General features: G+C 41.4%; 1 protein-coding gene across 1 annotated transcript in view; it reads right to left on the reverse strand.

The window, feature by feature from the left end:
- Positions 1-2425: 2425 nt before the first annotated feature.
- The window catches only part of rgs11 (regulator of G protein signaling 11), a 36625-nt gene continuing 18431 nt past the window's right edge, over positions 2426-20619 (reverse strand). Inside the window, exons 9-17 of the mRNA XM_060898581.1 lie at positions 15687-15755; positions 12967-12990; positions 12738-12802; positions 10049-10162; positions 9295-9410; positions 8894-8981; positions 3090-3228; positions 2849-2931; positions 2426-2763 (exon numbers count right to left, since the gene is read on the reverse strand). Of these exons, the coding sequence (XP_060754564.1) occupies positions 2655-2763; positions 2849-2931; positions 3090-3228; positions 8894-8981; positions 9295-9410; positions 10049-10162; positions 12738-12802; positions 12967-12990; positions 15687-15755 (807 nt within the window). The 3' untranslated portion in view covers positions 2426-2654. The remainder of the gene's footprint in view (positions 2764-2848; positions 2932-3089; positions 3229-8893; positions 8982-9294; positions 9411-10048; positions 10163-12737; positions 12803-12966; positions 12991-15686; positions 15756-20619) is intronic.

The following is a 20619-nucleotide window of genomic DNA, read 5'->3' on the forward strand; positions in this document are numbered from 1 at the left end:
CTTAAGTCTTTTTTGTCGTATCTTCCGTTTTATGATGCGCCAAATGTTTTCTATGGGTGAAAGATCTGGACTGCAGGCTGGCCAGTTCAGTACCCAAACCCTTCTTCTACGCAGCCATGATGCTGTAATTGATGCAGTATGTGGTTTGGCATTGTCATGTTGGAAAATGCAAGGTCTTCCCTGAAAGAGACGTCGTCTGGATGGGAGCATATGTTGCTCTAGAACCTGGATATACCTTTCAGCATTGATGGTGTCTTTCCAGATGTATAAGCTGCCCATGCCACATGCACTAATGCAACCCCATACCATCAGAGATGCAGGCTTCTGAACTGAGCGCTGATAACAACTTGGGTCGTCCTTCTCCTCTTTAGTCCGAATGACACGGCGTCCCTGATTTCCATAAAGAACTTAAAATTTTGATTCGTCTGACCACAGAACAGTTTTCCACTTTGCCACAGTCCATTTTAAATGAGCCTCAGCCCAGAGAGGACGTCTGCGCTTCTGGATCATGTTTAGATACGGCTTCTTTTTTGAACTATAGAGTTTTAGCTGGCAATGGCGGATGGCACGGTGAATTGTGTTCACAGATAATGTTCTCTGGAAATATTCCTGAGCCCATTTTGTGATTTCCAATACAGAAGCATGCCTGTATGTGATGCACTGCCGTCTAAAGGCCCCGAAGATCACGGGCACCCAGTATGGTTTTCCGGCCTTGACCCTTACACACAGAGATTCTTCCAGATTCTCTGAATCTTTTGATGATATTATGCACTGTAGATGATGATATGTTCAAACTCTTTGCAATTTTACACTGTCGAACTCCTTTCTGATATTGCTCCACTATTTGTCGGCGCAGAATTAGGGGGATTGGTGATCCTCTTCCCATCTTTACTTCTGAAAGCCGCTGCCACTCCAAGATGCTCTTTTTATACCCAGTCATGTTAATGACCTATTGCCAATTGACCTAATGAGTTGCAATTTGGTCCTCCAGCTGTTCCTTTTTTGTACCTTTAACTTTTCCAGCCTCTTATTGCCCCTGTCCCAACTTTTTTGAGATGTGTTGCTGTCATGAAATTTCAAATGAGCCAATATTTGGCATGAAATTTCAAAATGTCTCACTTTCGACATTTGAAATGTTCTCTATGTCCTATTGTGAATACAATATCATTTTTTGAGATTTGTAAATTATTGCATTCCGTTTTTATTTACAGTTTGTACTTTGTCCCAACTTTTTTGGAATCGGGGTTGTAGGTGATAACGTACTAAATCAGAGGCTACAGCACAAGTCAATATACAAGAATAAAATATCATCAGAGTGCGTCTTCCATCTGTGACGTTATCGTGGTGAATCATGAAGCTGAGTAAGAATCAAGCCCTTGCTGGTTTGGCCCCCGTGTCATGTCGATCAGTGAGTCATTTCATGCTGCGATCCGATTGGTTGGTTAGTAGACACAGGTCATAGCAGCAGTCACACATGAGATGGTCATCTAAAACTTCTGACACTCAGAATTTTGTCCCAGATTATCTTTGGTCACAAGACCGTCACAACAGCCACTCTGAACCACGGTGTGACACGTGACTGCTTTTGGAGCCACACCAAAGATATCGCTGCATTTCTTTCACTTTGACGATCTTTCATCTGGGATGGCCCAAAATCTCACAGTGATTATATACCCAGTGTCAGAGTTTGTGCAAATAACATGTCTTTTTTTCATGTGAAGAACTAATTCCACACAAATTACTGGATGAGTCTGTAAATGAAGCTGACTAACTGAAGTAAAGACCGAGAAAAGGATTCGATGATTTTCAGTCTTGGTCTCGACTCGATCTCGGTTTGAACCTGACTGTGACGGTCCTGACGCCAGCGTTAATCATTTGAAGTGAATCTTAGAAACGTTCATACAGCTATAGAAGCTTTGATTAGTAACAGTTTTACACTTTAATAATAAACCTCAACAGTTTGGGCTTTATTTCAGAGACGGAGTGTCTGCTGGCTAACATTGACCTGTTGCTATTTTTGTTGGTCACGAGTCAATTTTATTTCTTTGTCATTTGCATGCAATTTCTTCTTTTCCTCGACAGTAATGATGTGGGTGAGGCTCTGCACAGATCCGCTACTCTACTGCTATAAAAAAAATTATGTTCCCACTGATGGGATTTTTAACAACCTGATTTTGTGGATGGTCACCTTTAACCACAGGCCACTTCAACATACGGAATTCTTTTATCTCTAAAAACACGGCCCTCCGCCTGAGACTCACACACTTCAGTGCCTCCTTTATGAAGAATCAGTTTTGGTGAAATTCTACATGCAGAGAAGGATTAGATAAAACTCTTATTCGGGTATTTAATGTGAATTAAACGATGCCCAGTACAGAGTAATATAATGAAAAAAATTAAAAATGATGAATAATACATGCTGTTTAGTTTATGAATCAATGTGAAATCAAACAAATAAACTGAGATAAGGTCAGAATAACAGTGTCATGTGATTTAATGCATATTATTAAGTATTGCTAGATCAGAGTCAGAAGTAATTAGATATATGATTAAATAAGCAGTATTTTATATTTCAGGAACCTACATGGAGGTAAATATTGAATAAATTCAGCCTCTGTGTGTGTGAGTGGGTGAGAGAGAGAGAGAGAGAGAGATTAAATCTGTGAAGCAGTTCCAGGATTGGTCTTTCCACTGTCGTCTCCTGTTTGTACCAGAGCAGGTGCATAGCTTGAATTTCGCTGACGACGCATACACGGGAACACACTACACACACACACACATGCACAGTGTCTAAGTGGATTCCTTGTTTCAGACTAATATTAAATTTTTGAGGTGTGTGTGTGTGTACCTCTTCTTTGTTTCCTGTGGTACCACAGCTTTTGTTACCAAGCTCTTGTACTGTTCAGACTTTAGGTAGCGAGTGTACGAGTCCTGCGCACGCACACACACACACACACACACACATATATACAGTAAGTACACAGTGATGTGTATTGTTCCAGTTAATATTTCCTGTGTTGTGATGTTTCTCCTGTGCTCAGTACCTCTGCGTGTGTGTGTATGACTGAGCTGTAGGGTAAAGGTCTTACCTTCTTCATGAGGACATAGATGTGCATCTGTGCTCCATCAAAGATGAAGTGATTTGGGTTCTTCATTCCGTCCAGAGTGATGGCCATTGTCTTACCGTCAATGTTGATTGAGTTTGCAGCTCCGGGAGCAAGGTACTGCCTGTGGAGAGCAGCTCAGCTCAAGAAACAAACAAACAAACACACACTGAACCCTGCAAACCCAAACTGCACTGCTGTTTATTACTGCACTTCCACTCGGCTTCTGTAGACACCACAAACTAATACTGTTTTCATCACAAACAATATAAATTTCATTTCTTGTGATCATTTATGACTCAATGAATGCTGCAGTGCTAAGAGGAGGCTAACAGAAAGCTAGCTTGAGGCTTATACAAAGCTAACACAGGTCTAACGTGGGGCTACATGAAGCTCTCTGTGGTGAAAACAACAGAAAGTCTTTTGTGGACAGGGTGTGGAGAGTCTGTGTTACATTTTCCATCATTTTAATTTCCCTGAGGGAACCCGTCCAAAGGGATCAATAAAGTTCTATCTAATCTAATCTAATCTAATCTAATCTAATCTAATCTAATCTAATCTAATCTAATCTAATCTAATCTAATCTAATCTAATCTAATCTAATCTAATCTAATCTAATCTAATCTAATCTAATCTAATCTTTCATTTACTTTAGTAACTTCAGTCACATGTTTCATTTTAGTCATTTTATAATCATTTTAAATACTTTGTGATTCTGAAAATATCAAATAAAAGGAGTTCTCTAGATGGAATTTTGGCCAAAGTCGCCCACTGCCAAAAGAATTCTCACTAATTCCTCCGACTCGTGAAGGACTTCTGACCAATTCCCCTGACTCCTGAAGGAATTCTCACCAATTCCCCCACTCCTGAAGGAATTCTCACCAATTACCCCCACTCCTGAAGGAACTCTCACCAATTCCCCCCACTCCTGAAGGAATTCTCACCAATTCCCCTCACTCCTGAAGGAATTCTGACCAATTCCCTCCACTCCTGAAAGAATTCTGACCAATACCCCCCAATCCTGAAGGACTTCTGACCAAATCCCCCCACTCATGAAGGAATTCTCAGCAATTCCTCTCAGTCCTGAAGGAATTCTCACCAATTCCCCTCAGTCCTGAAGGAATTTTCACCAATTACTCTCACTCCTGAAGGAATTCTCACCAAATCCTCTCACTCCTGAAGGAATTCTGACCAATTCCCCCAACTCCTGAAGGAATTCTGCCCAATTCCCCCACTCCTGAAGGAATTCTGCCCAATTCCCTCACTCCTGAGGGAATTCTCACCAAGTCCTCTCACTCGTGAAGGAATTCTCACCAAGTCCCCTCACTCCTGAAGGAATTCTGCCCAATTCCCACACTCCTGAAGAAATTCTGCCCAAGTCCCCAAACTCCTGAAGGAATTCTGCCCAATTCATCTCACTCCTGAAGTAATTCTCACAAATTCCCCCCATTCATGAAGGAATTCTGACCAATTCCCTCATCTCCTGAAGGAATTCTCACCAATTCCCCTCAGTCCTGAAGGAATTCTCACCAATTCCTCCCACTCATGAAGGGATACTCATTAATTCCCCCACACTACTGAAGGAATTCTCACCAATTACTCTCAATCCTGAAGGAATTCTGACTAATTCCCCTCACTCCTGAAAGAATTCTTACCAATTCCCCCCACTCATGAGGGAATTCTCACCAATTGCTCTCATTTCTGAAGAAATTCTGCCCAATTCCACCCACTCCAGAAGCAATTCTCACCAATTCTCCTCACTCTTGAAGCAATTCTCATCAATTCCCCTCACTCCTGAAGGAATTCTGCCCAATTCCCCACTCCTGAAGGAATTCTGCCCAATTCCCCAACACCTGAAGGAATTCTCACCAATTCCCCGTCCTCCTGAAGGAATTCTGCCCAATTCCCCTCACTCTTGAAGCAATTCTCACCAATTCCCCTCACTCCTGAAGGAATTCTGCCCAATTCCCCCAACTCCTGAAGGAATTCTCACCAATTCCCCATCCTCCTGAAGGAATTCTGACCAATTTTCCCCTCACTCCTGAAGGAAATCTGCCCAATTCCCTCAACTCCTGAAGGAATTCTCACCAATTCCCCTCACTCCTGAAGGAATTCTCACCAATTCCCCCAACTCCTAAAGGAATTTTCACCAATTCCCCTCACTCCTGAAGGAATTCTCACCAATTCCCCTCACTCCTGAAGGAATTCTGCCCAATTCCTCCAACTCCTAAAGGAATTCTCACCAATTCCCCTCACTCCTGAAGAAATTCTCACCAATTCCCCCCACTCCTGAAAGAATTCTCACCAATTCCCCCCACTCCTGAAGGAATTCTGCCCAATTCCCCCAACTCCTGAAGGAATTCTCACCAATTCCCCATCCTCCTGAAGGAATTCTGACCAATTTTCCCCACCCCTGAAGGAATTCTACCCAATTCCCCTCACTCCTGAAGGAATTCTCACCAATTCCCCCAACTCCTGAAGGAATTCTCACCAATTCCCCTTCCTCCTGAAGGAATTCTGACCAATTTTCCCCACTCTTGAAGGAATTCTCACCAATTCCCCCAACTCCTGAAGGAATTCTCACCAATTCCCCTCACTCCTGAATGAATTCTGCCCAATTCCCCTCACTCTTGAAGCAATTCTCACCAATTCCCCTCACTCTTGAAGCAATTCTCACCAATTCTCCTCACTCCTGAAGGAATTCTGCCCAATTCCCCCAGCTCCTAAAGGAATTCTCACCAATTCCCCATCCTCCTGAAGGAATTCTGACCAATTTTCCCCACTCCTGAAGGAATTCTGCCCAATTCCCCCAACTCCACAAGGAACTCTCACCAATTCCCCTCACTCCTGAAGAAATTCTCACCAATTCCCCCCACTCCTGAAGGAATTCTCACCAATTCCCCCAAGTCCTGAAGGAATTCTCACCAATTCCCCCAACTCCTGAAGGAATTCTCACCAATTCCCCCAACTCCACAAGGAACTCTCACCAATTCCCCTCACTCCTGAAGAAATTCTCACCAATTCCCCCCACTCCTGAAGGAATTCTCACCAATTCCCCCCACTCCTGAAGGAATTCTCACCAAATCCTGTAACTCCTGAAGGAATTCTGACCAATTCCCCCACTCCTGAAGGAATTCTGCCCAATTCCCCCACTCCTGAAGGAATTCTCACCAATTCCCACACTCCTGAAGAAATTCTGCCCAAGTCCCCAAACTCCTGAAGGAATTCTGCCCAATTCATCTCACTCATGAAGGAATTCTGACCAATTCCCCCAACTCCTGAAGGAATTCTCACCAATTCCCCTCAGTCCTGAAGGAATTCTCACCAATTCCTCCCACTCATGAAGGGATTATCATTAATTCCCCCACACTACTGAAGGCATTCTCACAAATTACTCTCAATCCTGAAGGAATTCTGACCAATTCCCCTCACTCCTGAAGGAATTCTTACCAATTCCTCTCCTTTCTGAAGAAATTCTGCCCAATTCCACTCACTCCTGAAGTAATTCTCACCAATTCCCCACTCCTGAAGGAATTCTGCCCAATTCCCCTCAGTCTTGAAGCAATTCTCACCAATTCCCCTCACTCCTGAAGGAATTCTGCCCAATTCCCCTCACTCCTGAAGGAATTCTGCCCAATTCCCCCAACTCCTGAAGGAATTCTCACCAATTCCCCTTCCTCTTGAAGGAATTCTGACCAATTCCCCAAACTCCTGAAGGAATTCTCACCAATTCCCCCAACTCCTGAAGGAATTCTCACCAATTTCCCCCACTCCTGAAGGAATTCTCACCAATTCCCCCAACTCCTGAAGGAATTCTCACCAATTCCCCCTACTCCTGAAGGAATTCTCACCAATTCCCCCCACTCCTGAAGGAATTCTCACCAATTCCCCCAAATCCTGAAGGAATTCTCACCAATTCCCCCAAATCCTGAAGGAATTCTCACCAATTCCCCCCACTCCTGAAGGAATTCTCACCAATTCCCCTCACTCCTGAAGGAATTCTGCCCAATTCCCCCAACTCCTGAAGGAATTCTCACCAATTCCCCCAACTCCTGAAGGAATTCTTACCAATTCCCCCAAGTCCTGAAGGAATTCTCACCATTTTCCCCTCAGTCTTGAAGGAATTCTCACCAATTCCTCTCACTCCTGAAGGAATTCTGACCAATTCACCCAAATCCTGAAGAAATTCTGCCCAATTCCCCTACTCCTGAAGGAATTCTGCCCACTTCCTCTCACTTCTGAAGCAATTCTGACCAATTCCCTTACTCCAGAGGGAATTCTCACCAATTCCTCTCACTCCTGAAGGAATTATCACCAATTCCCCTCACTCCTGAAGGAATTCTGCCCAATTCCCACACTCCTGAAGAAATTCTACCCAAGTCCCCAAACTCCTGAAGGAATTCTGCCCAATTCATCTTACTCCTGAAGTAATTCTCACAAATTCCTCCCATTCATGAAGGAATTCTGACCAATTCCCCAACTCCTGAAGGAATTTTCACCAATTCCTCTCACTCCTGAAGGAATTCTCACCAATTCCCCTCACTTCTGAAGGAATTCTCACCAATTCCCACACTCCTGAAGAAATTCTGCCCAAGTCCCCAAACTCCTGAAGGAATTCTGCCCAATTCATCTCACTCCTGAAGTGATTCTCACAAATTCCCCCCATTCATGAAGGAATTCTCACCAATTCCTCCCACTCATGAAGGGGTTCTCGTTAATTCCCCCACACTACTGAAGGAATTCTCACCAATTACTCTTACTCCTGAAGGAATTCTGACCAATTCCCCTCACTCTTGAAGCAATTCTCACCAATTCCCCTCACTCCTGAAGGAATTCTGCCCAATTCCCCTCACTCCTGAAGGAATTCTCACCAATTCCCCCCACTCCTGAAGGAATTCTCACCAATTCCCCCCACTCCTGAAGGAATTCTCACCAATTCCCCTCACTCCTGAAGGAATTCTCACCAATTTCCCCAACTCCTGAAGGAATTCTCACCAATTTCCCCCACTCCTGAAGGAATTCTCACCAATTCCCCCAAGTCCTGAAGGAATTCTCACCAATTCCCCCAACTCCTGAAGGATTTCTCACCAATTCCCCTCAGTCCTGAAGGAATTCTCACCAATTCCTCTCACTCCTGAAGGAATTCTCACTGAATCCTCTCACTCCTGAAGGAATTCTCACCAATTCCCACAACTCCTGAAGGAATTCTGCCCAATTCCCCCGCTCCTCAAGGAATTCTCACCAATTCCCACACTCCTGAAGAAATTCTGCCCAATTCCCCCCACTCATGAAATAATTCTCACCAATTCCTCTCACTCCTAAAGGAATTCTGCCCAATTCCCTCGACTCTTTTAGGAATTCTCACCAATTCCTCCCACTCCTGAAGGAATTCTCACCAATTCCCCCCACTCATGAAAGAATTCTCACCAATTCCCCTCACTCCTGAAGGAATTCTCACCAATTCCCCCCACTCCTGAAGGAATTCTCACCAATTCCCCTCACTCCTGAAGGAATTCTGACCAATTTCTCTCACTCCTGAAGGATATCTGACCAATCCCCCCAGTCCTGAAGGAATTCTCACCAATTGTCCTTCACTCCTGAAGGAATTCTTACCAATTCGCCCCCACTCCTGAAAGAATTCTGACTATATAAGCCAAAGTTGAACATGCCAGTTCTGCTGTCTGATGATTATGGGCTGGAAAAACCTTGCCTTCTCTGTATTATAGTTCTGTTCTGTCTTGACATTTAGCTTTACATCTACATCTGTGAGTTGTGTGAGGATGTCCTACTTGTAAATCTCATCCATTTTCTCTGGGATTTTGGAAGTTTCTCCATGCCGCATTTCCTGACACTCCTGCCAGAAATACAGGTTCTCCGCTGACAGAAAAGACAGAGAGAAAGGGAAAAGTGAAGGAATAAACAAGAAGTGAAATGATGAAAGAAGTCCCAGATGTCTGGGAAAACATCCACAAAAATATATTTAAAAACATTTTTTTCCAAATTTTGGGGAGTTTTTCTCCAGTTAGTTAATATTTAATTTTGTCATGTTTCAGGGTTTTTGTTGGAGTGATTCATGGCTCAGCTTTATTAATACATTTAAATAAATGAAGTGAAATGAAGTTGTCCATCAACCTTCAAATATTTCCTATGTACTTTATATTCCTTTGTGTGTGTGTGTGTGTGTGTGTACCACTGAACTCTTTCTCCAGGTAAGTGAGAAATTCTTTTCTGCCCATTGGGTCGTTCAGCAACTCCAGGAAGCTAAAGCCCCATCGCTCCACACGGAGCTTAGTCGGCATGGCAACCCTGATCAATAAAATCATGTGTTAATACATGACGTTCTTTATTATAAACTCAACTCAACTCATTATCTCTAGCCGCTTTATCCTTCTACAGGGTCGCAGGCAAGCTGGAGCCTATCCCAGCTGACTACGGGCGAAAGGCGGGGTACACCCTGGACAAGTCGCCAGGTCATCACAGGGCTGACACATAGACACAGACAACCATTCACACTCACATTCACACCTACGGTCAATTTAGATTCACCAGTTAACCTAACCTGCATGTCTTTGGACTGTGGGGGAAACCGGAACACCCGGAGGAAACCCACGCGGACACGGGGAGAACATGCAAACTCCACACAGAAAGGCCCTCGCCGGCCGCGGGGCTCAAACCCAGGACCTTCTTGCTGTGAGGCGACAGCGCTAACCACTACACCACCGTGCCGCCCCTTATTATAAACTATAAACGAGAAATTCTCACTTATGCTATAAAACAGATAGATGCTTCACACTAGCAAGGGGCAGTGTTTATTGAATAAGAACTCATTACAGTTCTTCGGTTCAGAGCTTTTTTTTCGCCTGAGTCTCACTTTACATCAGCTTAAAGTTTCACTAATCCACTTGCTAGTGTGTGTGTGTGTGTGTGTGTGTTTATAGACTCACATGTCGGAGTTGATATTCCACAACATGGTGTCATCTGTGATCCAGGGGTTGCTGGGAAGGCAACCTTGCATTATGGGGTCATGGTCCAGGTACTGGGCACTGTACTTAACAAAACTGTACACACACACACACACACACACACACACACACACACACATTATGCTCTGTTGTATCCTACATAGAAGATCCATTAGTCACAGCTGGAATGAAAGAAGACGGCAAGCAGAAGGTATAAAACAGTAAGGACAGACACACACACACACACACATCACTATCCTTCTGAGGACCTTCTGTTGACATAATTATTAATGCAGGTACAGTGTTTTGCAAAAGTATCCATCCCCCTTGGTGTTTGTCCTGTTTTGTCGCATTACAAGCTGGAATTAAAATGGATTTTTGGAGGGTTAGCACCATTTGATTGACACAACATGCCTACCACTTTAAAGGTGCAGATTGTTTTTTTTTTTTAATTGTGACACAAACAATAATTAAGATGAAAAAAAAACAGAAATCTGGAGTGGGCATAGGTATTCAATTCCTCTCATATGCAACTCCTAAATAAGAGCTGGTCCAACCAATTCACTTCATAAGTCACATAATTATTTAATTAAGATCCACCTGTGTGCAATCAAAGTGTCACATGATCTATCACATGATGTCTGTATAAATCAACCTGTTCTGGAAGGACCCTGACTCTGCAACATGACTAAGCAAGCAACATGAACACCAAGGAGCCTCCAAACAGGTCAGAGACAAAGTCGTGAAGAAGTATAGCTCAGGGTTGGGTTATAAAAAATATCCCAAACTTTGAATATCCCAGGGAGCACCATTAAATCCATTATAGCAAAATGAAAAGAATATGGCACCACTACAAACCTGACAAGAGAAGGCCGCCCACCAAAATTCACAGACCAGGCAAGGAGGGCATTAATCAGAGATGCAACAAAGACACCAAAGATAACACTGAAGAAGCTGCAAAGATCCACAGCAGAGATGGGAGTATCTGTCCATAGGACCATTTTAAAGGGCATATTCTGAACCAATTTTGTTTTTTTTTATCTGAAAGTATGTCCCTTTACACACTCATCCAGAAGGGTAATTTTGCACAAGGCCATCTGTCTACAGCAGAAAAAAATAAAATAACAAAACGCATCTGGAAAAATCCCAAGGGAGTCTGGAGCCAGAATCGTGACGTTATCTGCGGAAGCGCGAGCAGGATGCGCAAGCTTTGCACGGTTTAAATGCACAGTCTGTGTAGACCAAATGCTCCCATTTCTCTCTCATTGTCCGGGCTTTTGGGAAACGATGAGTACTAATCCCATCAAGATTGGTGTTGCTACAACCTCCTACGATACATCTGTTAACCATTTTAATAATTACGCGATAACGTTGAAGAAATTTGCAGAAAACCACCAGGTCGTTTTCTCATAAACAAACCAGCGCTGACGTAGGATTCAGAAGGAGGCGTCCCGCAGATGACGTCACGAAAATCAATGTTTCCTGGGAAATCCAAATGCCAAGTTTTTTCAGAGGTGGACCAATTTGCCTCAAATGGCTTGATTTCAACTGAATTTTTCTGGTATTGCACAAGGTAAAAAAAATTGCAGAGAATGCAGAATGTTACAGATACTTGACCAAAGTTTAATATAAAATAGGAGAATTACATTGATCTTGCTCCTGAATTTACCCGTGATATGCCCTTTAAGCCGTATACTCCACAGAGTGGGGCTTTATGGAAATAGTGGCCAGAAAAAAGTAATTGCTTAGAAAACACGTTTGGAGTTTGCCCAACAGCATGTGGCAGACTCCCCAAACACATGGAAGAAGACTCTCTGGTCAAATGAAACTAAAATTGAACTTTTTGGCCATCATGGGAAATGCCATGTGTGGCGCAAACTCAACACCCTGAGAACACCATTCCTACAGTGAAGCATGGTGGTGGCAGCATCATGCTGTGGGGATATTTTTCATCTGCAGGGACAGGAAAGCTGGTCAGGATTGAAGGAAAGATGGATTGCACTAAATACAGGGCAATTCTGGAGGAAAACTGAGTGGGCCAGAAGTTTGAGGCTGGGACAAAGGTTCATTTTCCAGCAGGACAATGACCCTAAACATACTGCTAAAGCTACACTGGAGTGGTTTAAAGGGAAACATTTAAATGTCTTGGAATGGCCTAATCAAAGCCCAGACCTCAATCCAACTGAGAATCTGTGGCATAACTTGAAGATTGCTGTACACCAACGCAACCCATCTAACTTGGGGGGGTGAATACCTATGCACACTCCAGATTTCTGTTTTTTATCTTAATTATTGTTTTACATTTAAAAAAAAACAATTTGCACCTTTAGAGTTATAGGCATATTGTGTAAATCAAATGGTGCTAACCCCCAAAAAATCCATTTTAATTTCAGCTTGTAATGTGATAAAACAGGACAAACACCAAGGGGGATGAATACTTTTGCAAGACACTGTAATTAATACGGTGTCTGTGCCTGAACCTGACCCTCACCTTAACTTCAGGAATGAAAAGAAAACTTTTTCTCTTTTATTTTTGTTAAAAAAAACAGAACAAGTTCCTTGTGGGGAGCATCCAAAATGTCAGATTTTACTATCCTTGTGGGCACATTTGATCCTCAGTAGTATATAAAAAACATGCATGCACACACACACATACATAAAACTGAAGTACCTTTCCAGACAAACAGAGGATTTAATCCGGTTCCTGCTTCCCAAGTTTTTCCTGATTTGCTCAATCTGAGGCCATCACACACACACACAAAATAATATTCCTCCAATGTAACACTCTGTTTAGTTAACACTGCAGTACAACATAACAGCAACTGCATCATGATTGGGAGGTGACTGCTGACATCGTACTGTAAATTAAAATCAGATAATAGAAATTAAACTACATTTACCTCTCTCTTGTAGAATTCACTGTTCTGTTCTGAAATTTAACAAAAGAAAATGTTACCATGTTTTTTACTAAAATAACTCTGCAATAAAGTTTCTAATACATGATTCTAATATTTATCAAAGAAACTATATTTTATGCAAAACCTATTACTTTCACGTTGTTTTTTTTAAATTTAACATTAAATACACATCTTTACAAAGTAGATACTTACGTGATTAAAGATGTAAGCAAGTGAAAGAAAACAAGAAAGAGAGATTGAGAGATCTGTCCATGTTAGTTGTGAGTTTAGCTCATGAAGTATATTTTGGTATTCAGTTATCAAGGCAGATGCAGACGTAAGTGATTTTCAACATCACATGATTTATAAATTCACTTTGATTTTTATACAAACAAACGGGTGTGTGTTAAAAATGAGTAATTTGCTGATATTAAAGTTTCTATTATAATTCAAAAATACACTCCTCAGCCACTTTATTAGGAACACGAAACCACCTGTTGTTTGATGCAGTTCTCTAATCAGCCAATCCCTTGACTGCAGCATAATGCATAAAATCATGCAGATACAAATCAAGAGCTTCAGTTAATGTTTAATTCAAACATCAGAATGGGAAAAATTGTGATCTCAAAGTGTGACTTTCACTGCGCCAGATGGTGCCAGATGGACTGATTTGAGTATTTCAGAAACTGCTGATCTCTTGAGGTTTTCATACACAACAGTCTCTAGAGTTTACACAGAATGGTGTGGAAAAAAAAAACACTGAGTGAGCAACAGTTCTGTGGGTGGAAACGCCTTGTTGATGAGGAAGGTCAGAGGAATGGTGGTGGCAGCATCATGCTGTGGGGATATTTTTCATCTGCAGGGACAGGTGGTCAGGACTGAGTGCCAAGTTTCCCAAAAGCATTGTAGCATAAAGATCATCAGTGAATGGTGGCGTGAGCAGCATAATGAACAATCTTTCTCCTAGTTAAGATGCTCTTAGTGTTAAGAGGCTTTTGGGAAACCCACCACAAATTGTTTCGAGCTGCCAGGAAGGATATAATCAAATCAATCAAGTTTATTTGTATAGCGCTTTTAACAATAAACATTGCCACAAAGCAGCTTTACAGAATTTGAACGACTTAAAACATGAGCTAATTTTATCCCTAATCTATCCCCAATGAGCAAGCCTGTGGCGACGGTGGCAAGGAAAAACTCCCTCAGACGACATGAGGAAGAAACCTCGAGAGGAACCAGACTCAAAAGGGAACCCATCCTCATTTGGGCAACAACAGACAGCCTGACTATAATATTAACAGTTTTAACAGGTATAACCCTCAACTGTCCTCATGGGGCCGTCCTTCACAGGAGCGGTGCGATAAAACTCCGACCAGACACAGGGCACCAGGATGGATCAAGCAGGTCCGAGGGGCAGAAGAGGCCAGCATCTCAATCCCAGGATCAACATGTAACTCAGAGGGACAGATTGGGGGGGGGAGAGAAAGAAAACACGTTGTTAGGTATGCCCTAAAAATGACAAGTATTAAATCTGTATGGTAGGCTCGCAGAGACGAGAGTCTTTACATCAGGCATAACACACAACAATGGCATGTTAATATGGTAAAATATATCATGACCTGCTCTGGCTGGATGCTTGATTGGGTGATGGGAGCACACTCCTCAGCAATGATGAGATGCAGATGGGACCCTTAGGGCTGGCCAAGGCAATTCAGTTACATTTCACCGGGTCTGGGACATGCGACAGAATGTCTGACGGCCGATTCCCTGCAGGCTACGATAGCCAGTCGAGGTCTCCACCCTCTCCACCAAAAGATTTCCTGTTGACTCCATGTAACTCAATATAATAACTCATATCATCACTCTTTACAACCGTGGTGAGCAGAAAAGCATCTCAGCATGCAACAGCAGAAAACCACATTGGATTCCATTCCTGCAGCCAAGAACAGGAATCTTAGAATCAAGAACAAGTTCTTATTAAAGTGGCCGGTGAGTGTATTAATCCTGGTTTATAATATTCCACTCAGATTTTCTTATTTGCTGGATTATGTTCTAGAGGTTGTGTGGATTAGCTTAATAAATGGATTGTATCTGATTTCTCCATTTTGTAGAAAAGTTTTGTGAAATAAAAATTTACCAGATTTACAAGTGATTCTGATTTTCTTCCAGCTCACATGCACTTTGTGATATAAACCAATCAGCCGTCAATTACCAAGTGTGTTCACACAATATTTACATTTAACCACACCCACAAAACTCCAATAAAAAGCAAAAAAAGAGCTGAAAATGATAAATTGGCAACTAAACAGTGAAAGAGCGCCTCCTAAGCGTGACATGCTTGTTATTTGTCCAGAGTCCATGAAAACTGGAATTTTATGAAGTGTGTAAACACAATAGCGAATTATTTAGGAATAAATTCCTTCGTATCCAGTTTAATAAATGAGACTCAGAGAGAAGAAACCCCCAATTTATGAGAACAGTAAAGAAAAGGTTGTTATTATATTTGACTGAAACTCTCCTCATGTGAACAGAGGGCGATTCTGTCGGCTTTTCGCTCTGAACACAGAACTTTAGAACACAGATTTTGTCCTCGATGATCTAATTTTTGAACACTTCAGCACAGATCCTGCAAAGACTGAGCAGGAATAATTAATACAGAGTGTATATCATTTCCTGTTCCAGGAGAGGTGTGTGCAGATCACAATGTAATGGTTCTCCTCACTCACCAGTTGTACTCGTGTGTTTATGATGTTCCGTCTCTCAGGACCAAACTCCAAAATATCCATAGCACCTGGCTGAAAATATATAACATGCTGTACATTATATACCCTGCATACAAACATGTATAAAGTGAGAATGTGAGTTCCCCAAATGTTTAGCACAAGGAGAGAATGTCCACAACTCTGGTTCTATATTTCATTGATTGATCTGAGGGGCAAACAAAAAATAATGTATTGTCTTTGTTTTGTTTCTCTATTATGAAAGCCCTCTAGTTCCACCACTAATTTTACCATCAGAGCATTTTTTTTATTTTATTTTTATTTTGCTCACTCACTTCATATTTTTCCTGAAAAAATCAGAGAACCAACTGATTAAATTGGTGTGGCCCAAAAATATTATACTTGGTCATTTATTTATTGAGGAAAATGATTCAATATTACGTATCTGTGAGTGGCAAAAGTATGTGAACCTCTACGATTAGCAGTTAATTTGAAGGTGAAATTAGAGTCAGGTGTTTTCAATCAATGGGATGACAATCAGGTGTGAGTGGGCACCCTGTTTTATTTAAAGAACAGGGATCTATCAAAGTCTGATCTTCACAACACATGTTTGTGGAAGTGTATCATGGCACGAACAAAGGAGATTTCTGAGGACCTCAGAAAAAGTGTTGTTGATGCTCATCAGGCTGGAAAAGGTTACAAAACCATCTCTAAAGAGTTTGGACTCCACCAATCCACAGTCAGACAGATTGTGTACAAATGGAGGAAATTCAAGACCATTGTTACCCTCCCCAGGAGTGGTCGACCAACAAAGATCACTCCAAGAGCAAGGCGTGTAATAGTTGGCAAGGTCACAAAGGACCTCACGGTAACTTCTAAGCAACTGAAGGCCTCTCTCACATTGGCTAATGTTAATGTTCATGAGTCCACCATCAGGAGAACACTGAACAACAATGTTGTGCATGGCAGGGGTGCAAGGTGAAAGCCACTGCTCTCCAAAAAGAACATTGCTGCTCGTCTGCAGTTTGCTAAAGATCATGTGGACAAGCCAGAGGGCTACTGGAAAAATGTTTTGTGGACAGATGAGACCAAAATAGAATTTTTTGCTTTAAATGAGAAGCGTTATGTTTGGAGAAAGGAAAACACTGCATTCCAGCATAAGAACCTTATCCTATCTGTGAAACATGGTGGTGGTAGTATCATGGTTTGGGCCTGTTTTGTTGCATCTGGGCCAGGACGGCTTGCCATCATTGATGGATCAATGAATTCTGAATTATACCAGTGAATTCTAAAGGAAAATGTCAGGACATCTGTCCATGAACTGAATCTCAAGAGAAGGTGGGTCATTCAGCAAAACAACGACCTTAAGCACACAAGTCGTTCGACCAAAGAATGGTTAAAGAAGAATAAAGTTAATGTTTTGGAATGGCCAAGTCAAAGTCCTGACCTTAATCCAATTGAAATGTTGTGGAAGGACCTGAAGTGAGCAGTTCATGTGAGGAAACCCACCAACATCCCAGAGTTGAAGCTGTTCTGTACGGAGGAATGGGCTAAAATTCCTCCAAGCCGGTGTGCAGGACTGATCAATAGTTACCGGAAACGTTTAGTTGCAGTTATTGCTGCACAAGGGGGTCACACCAGATACTGAAAGCAAAGGTTCACATACTTTTGCCACTCACAGATATGTAATATTGGATCATTTTCCTCAAAAAATAAATGACCCAGTATAATATTTTTGTCTCATTTGTTTAACTGGGTTCTCTTTATCTACTTTTAGGACTTGTGTGAAAATCTGATGATGTTTTAGGTCATATTTATGCAGAAATATAGAAAATTCTAAAGGGTTCACAAACTTTCAAGCACCACTGTTAAAGAAATTAGACGTGGGTGAACTGTCACTGTTAAAGTGCAGCTCTGTTCATATACACATATGAGTGAAATATTTATGGTCTTGTAGTAAACCAGCCATAGCTACTGTTTGTTTCACTCAGAAGCATTTAAGAGAAATACATAAGAGAGTTACCGAGGCAACCAGAGCGTGAAATGTCCACTCAGTGATGAGCAAATCGCTTTACATGTATCCGCCCCTTAATTCTGTGGGAAACACTGCAGTCATGATTCATTTAAACTCAGATTCATTTTACATCACTCTGTAGTTCACTGCATCCGCTTCAGCACTCACACTTCTGTTCAAATCAAATCATTTACCCTTCACTGTACATTTACTGTCAATGCCTGGTTGTTGGATTCACTTACAAACCCCTCAACACACACACACACACACACACACACACACACACACACACACACACACACACACACACACACACACACAAGCATGAAATCCTCTAAACCCATCAGATTTAGATTTAAGCTACAGTTCTCTCTCTCTCACACACACATACACACACAAGCATGAAATCCTCTAAACCCATCAGATTTAGATTTAAGCTCCAGTTCTCTCTCTCTCTCTCACACACACACACACACACACACACACACACACACACACACACACACACACACACACACACACAAGATATCTTAGTAATGGAATCTGCTTATACTTTGTAGCAGAAGATGGATCCATTAAAGAAAAAGCCCTGGTCATATGACCTTGCCAACACACACACACACATACACACACACACACACATACACACACACACACACTATTCGCTCACTTACTCTCAAACCTGAGTCTCTCCCTCTCTCTCCATCCTTCATTCTCACACTGCATTACACTTTTTCTCTGCCTCTTGGTTTTACTCCAGGGATGTGATTTGGGGCTGGTGAAATTATCTGAAAATTTTAGCCGGGGGTCTGGGGGCCGTAGGCCCGCAGCTGATCCAGGGCAGCGCCCTGGTGGGGGGACAAGGGGGGCGAAGCCCCCCGAAGCTCCTGGGTTCTGGGGTTTTCTGACTTAAAAATTGTACTAAAATGGCAAGCAAACACACAAGAAAAAACTTGTCATGATTAACAAATTCAAGCCAATTTAATGGTCAACATGCAACTCTGAGCCCCTGTAGTAAATTCAATGATTCTTAACTGCCAAAAAGCCAAAACATGAAACCTAAAAATGTCATTCTAAATTAAATCATCTGCATTAGAATAAATAGAAAATTGTATGAGGAAAAACAAAATTTATACTTTCAATTACTGTAGAAGTTGAACATACCTAAATGTGCCTTTTCAAACAAACATGATGCAACATAAGAATTCATCCACCATTATTTATTAAACTCTATTGCTCCTGGTAGTTTCCCGGTTTGCTTCTTATGTATGGCAACTTCTAATATTTGATTAAGTTACTGCACACCCCGTTTAGACAGGGTAACAGGATTGACACACAAAAAAAATTAGTCATGCATAGACTACTTACCAAAACTGAAATTTTTAAGTAAATATTCTCAGATTCAGTTCATTCTGCCATCCATATAAAAGGTGAGAATATGTAGATCCTTGGCAACAAATAATTTCAATAATAGCTTTTGGGAGCATTTATTTTTGTTATGTGATTAATCACGGTAACAGAACTGACACAAACCTCTGGGACAGGTACAAAAATTAACAAAAAATCGAAAAATATCTTTTCTTAATGGCATTTTCAATTTGTGACATCATATGTCCATTGTGGTTTACACAGTCTTGTCGTTGAACGTGAAAAAGTTTCAATTCCACCATTGTCTAACATTAAGAATCATGTCTGGGAAAAAAAGTCTCTTTTCAGTGGAACAGCCATTTTTGCTCATTTTCGACCCTAAAATTTGCTACAAAATGCACATTTATGAACCAAAGTAGTCAAATTTTGAAATGCAAGGTATAACTGATAATGTTTTATCATATGAGACCATAAAAAGGTTTTAGAAATCTCAAAATGTAAACAAAACACGTCCGGACAAAAAAAATACGTTTTCTGTGAAATTGACTCATATACAGAACTGTACAGTAGGGCTGTAACGATATGCGTATCGAAATCGAAATCGCGATACGCAGAGCCACGATCCGTATCGCGATACAAGAAGGCAGAATCGCGGTACACCCTTTCAAACTTCTCCTCAGCCCAAAAACAGAGGCGCTTCCAAACTTCAATTTATGAAAACTTTACTTTTTATTTAAATTACATTTTAAACTTACTTAAATTACTTTTATTTTTTAATATCTATTAGTAAGTCGTTTTTTCGCCGACCTGCGACAATCTTCTGAACATATTTTGGGGTGGAAAACGTTAGCAATATCTGGCAACACTGAAGGCATGTCTGCTTGGGCGGAAGCCTTCTGTGGCAGTTACATTTTGACACGCGAGCAATGTTTCACCATAAAAATTCCGCAATTTCCATCTGTTTTCCGCGATCACAGAAAATCATTGGCCCTATGAGAGTGAGACAGTGAGAGAGCCACCCCCCCAAAAAAAATCTTAACAGATTTACACGATTTGGAAAAATGACTTTTTCAGAACCGAAAAAACCAGAGCTTCCGGCTCAACAGTATTATTTTGAGAAATAAAACAATCTTTGGATATACATTTGTTCATTTTTGCATACATATTACTCATTCTCTGCAGTGGTCTGAATTATTTGTTATTAAATAGTTAATGTAAGTAAGTAAATGTTAATAAGTCAAATTTACTACTTTAAAAAAACATTTTTAAAAAAATCGTGGGCGTATCGAATCGTGGGTCAAAAATCGCGATACGAATCGAATCGTGAGTTGGGTGTATCGTTACAGCCCTACTGTACAGTGTTCACTCACTTGAGGATTTTCATATGCAAGAATAAAAATCACTTTTTCACTAAACAACATTCACAAAAAATGTGTTTGCAATTAATTGGGATCCACTGTTTTTATCATTTCAACCGCGCATCAGACCCTCGGCCAACTGAAAATGTCTTTCATGCACTTTTCTCCCTCATGAGAATTTTGAAAAGTTGGCAAGTAT

This window comes from Neoarius graeffei, chromosome 18 (assembly GCF_027579695.1).
Source record: "Neoarius graeffei isolate fNeoGra1 chromosome 18, fNeoGra1.pri, whole genome shotgun sequence".
Lineage (NCBI taxonomy): Eukaryota > Metazoa > Chordata > Actinopteri > Siluriformes > Ariidae > Neoarius > Neoarius graeffei.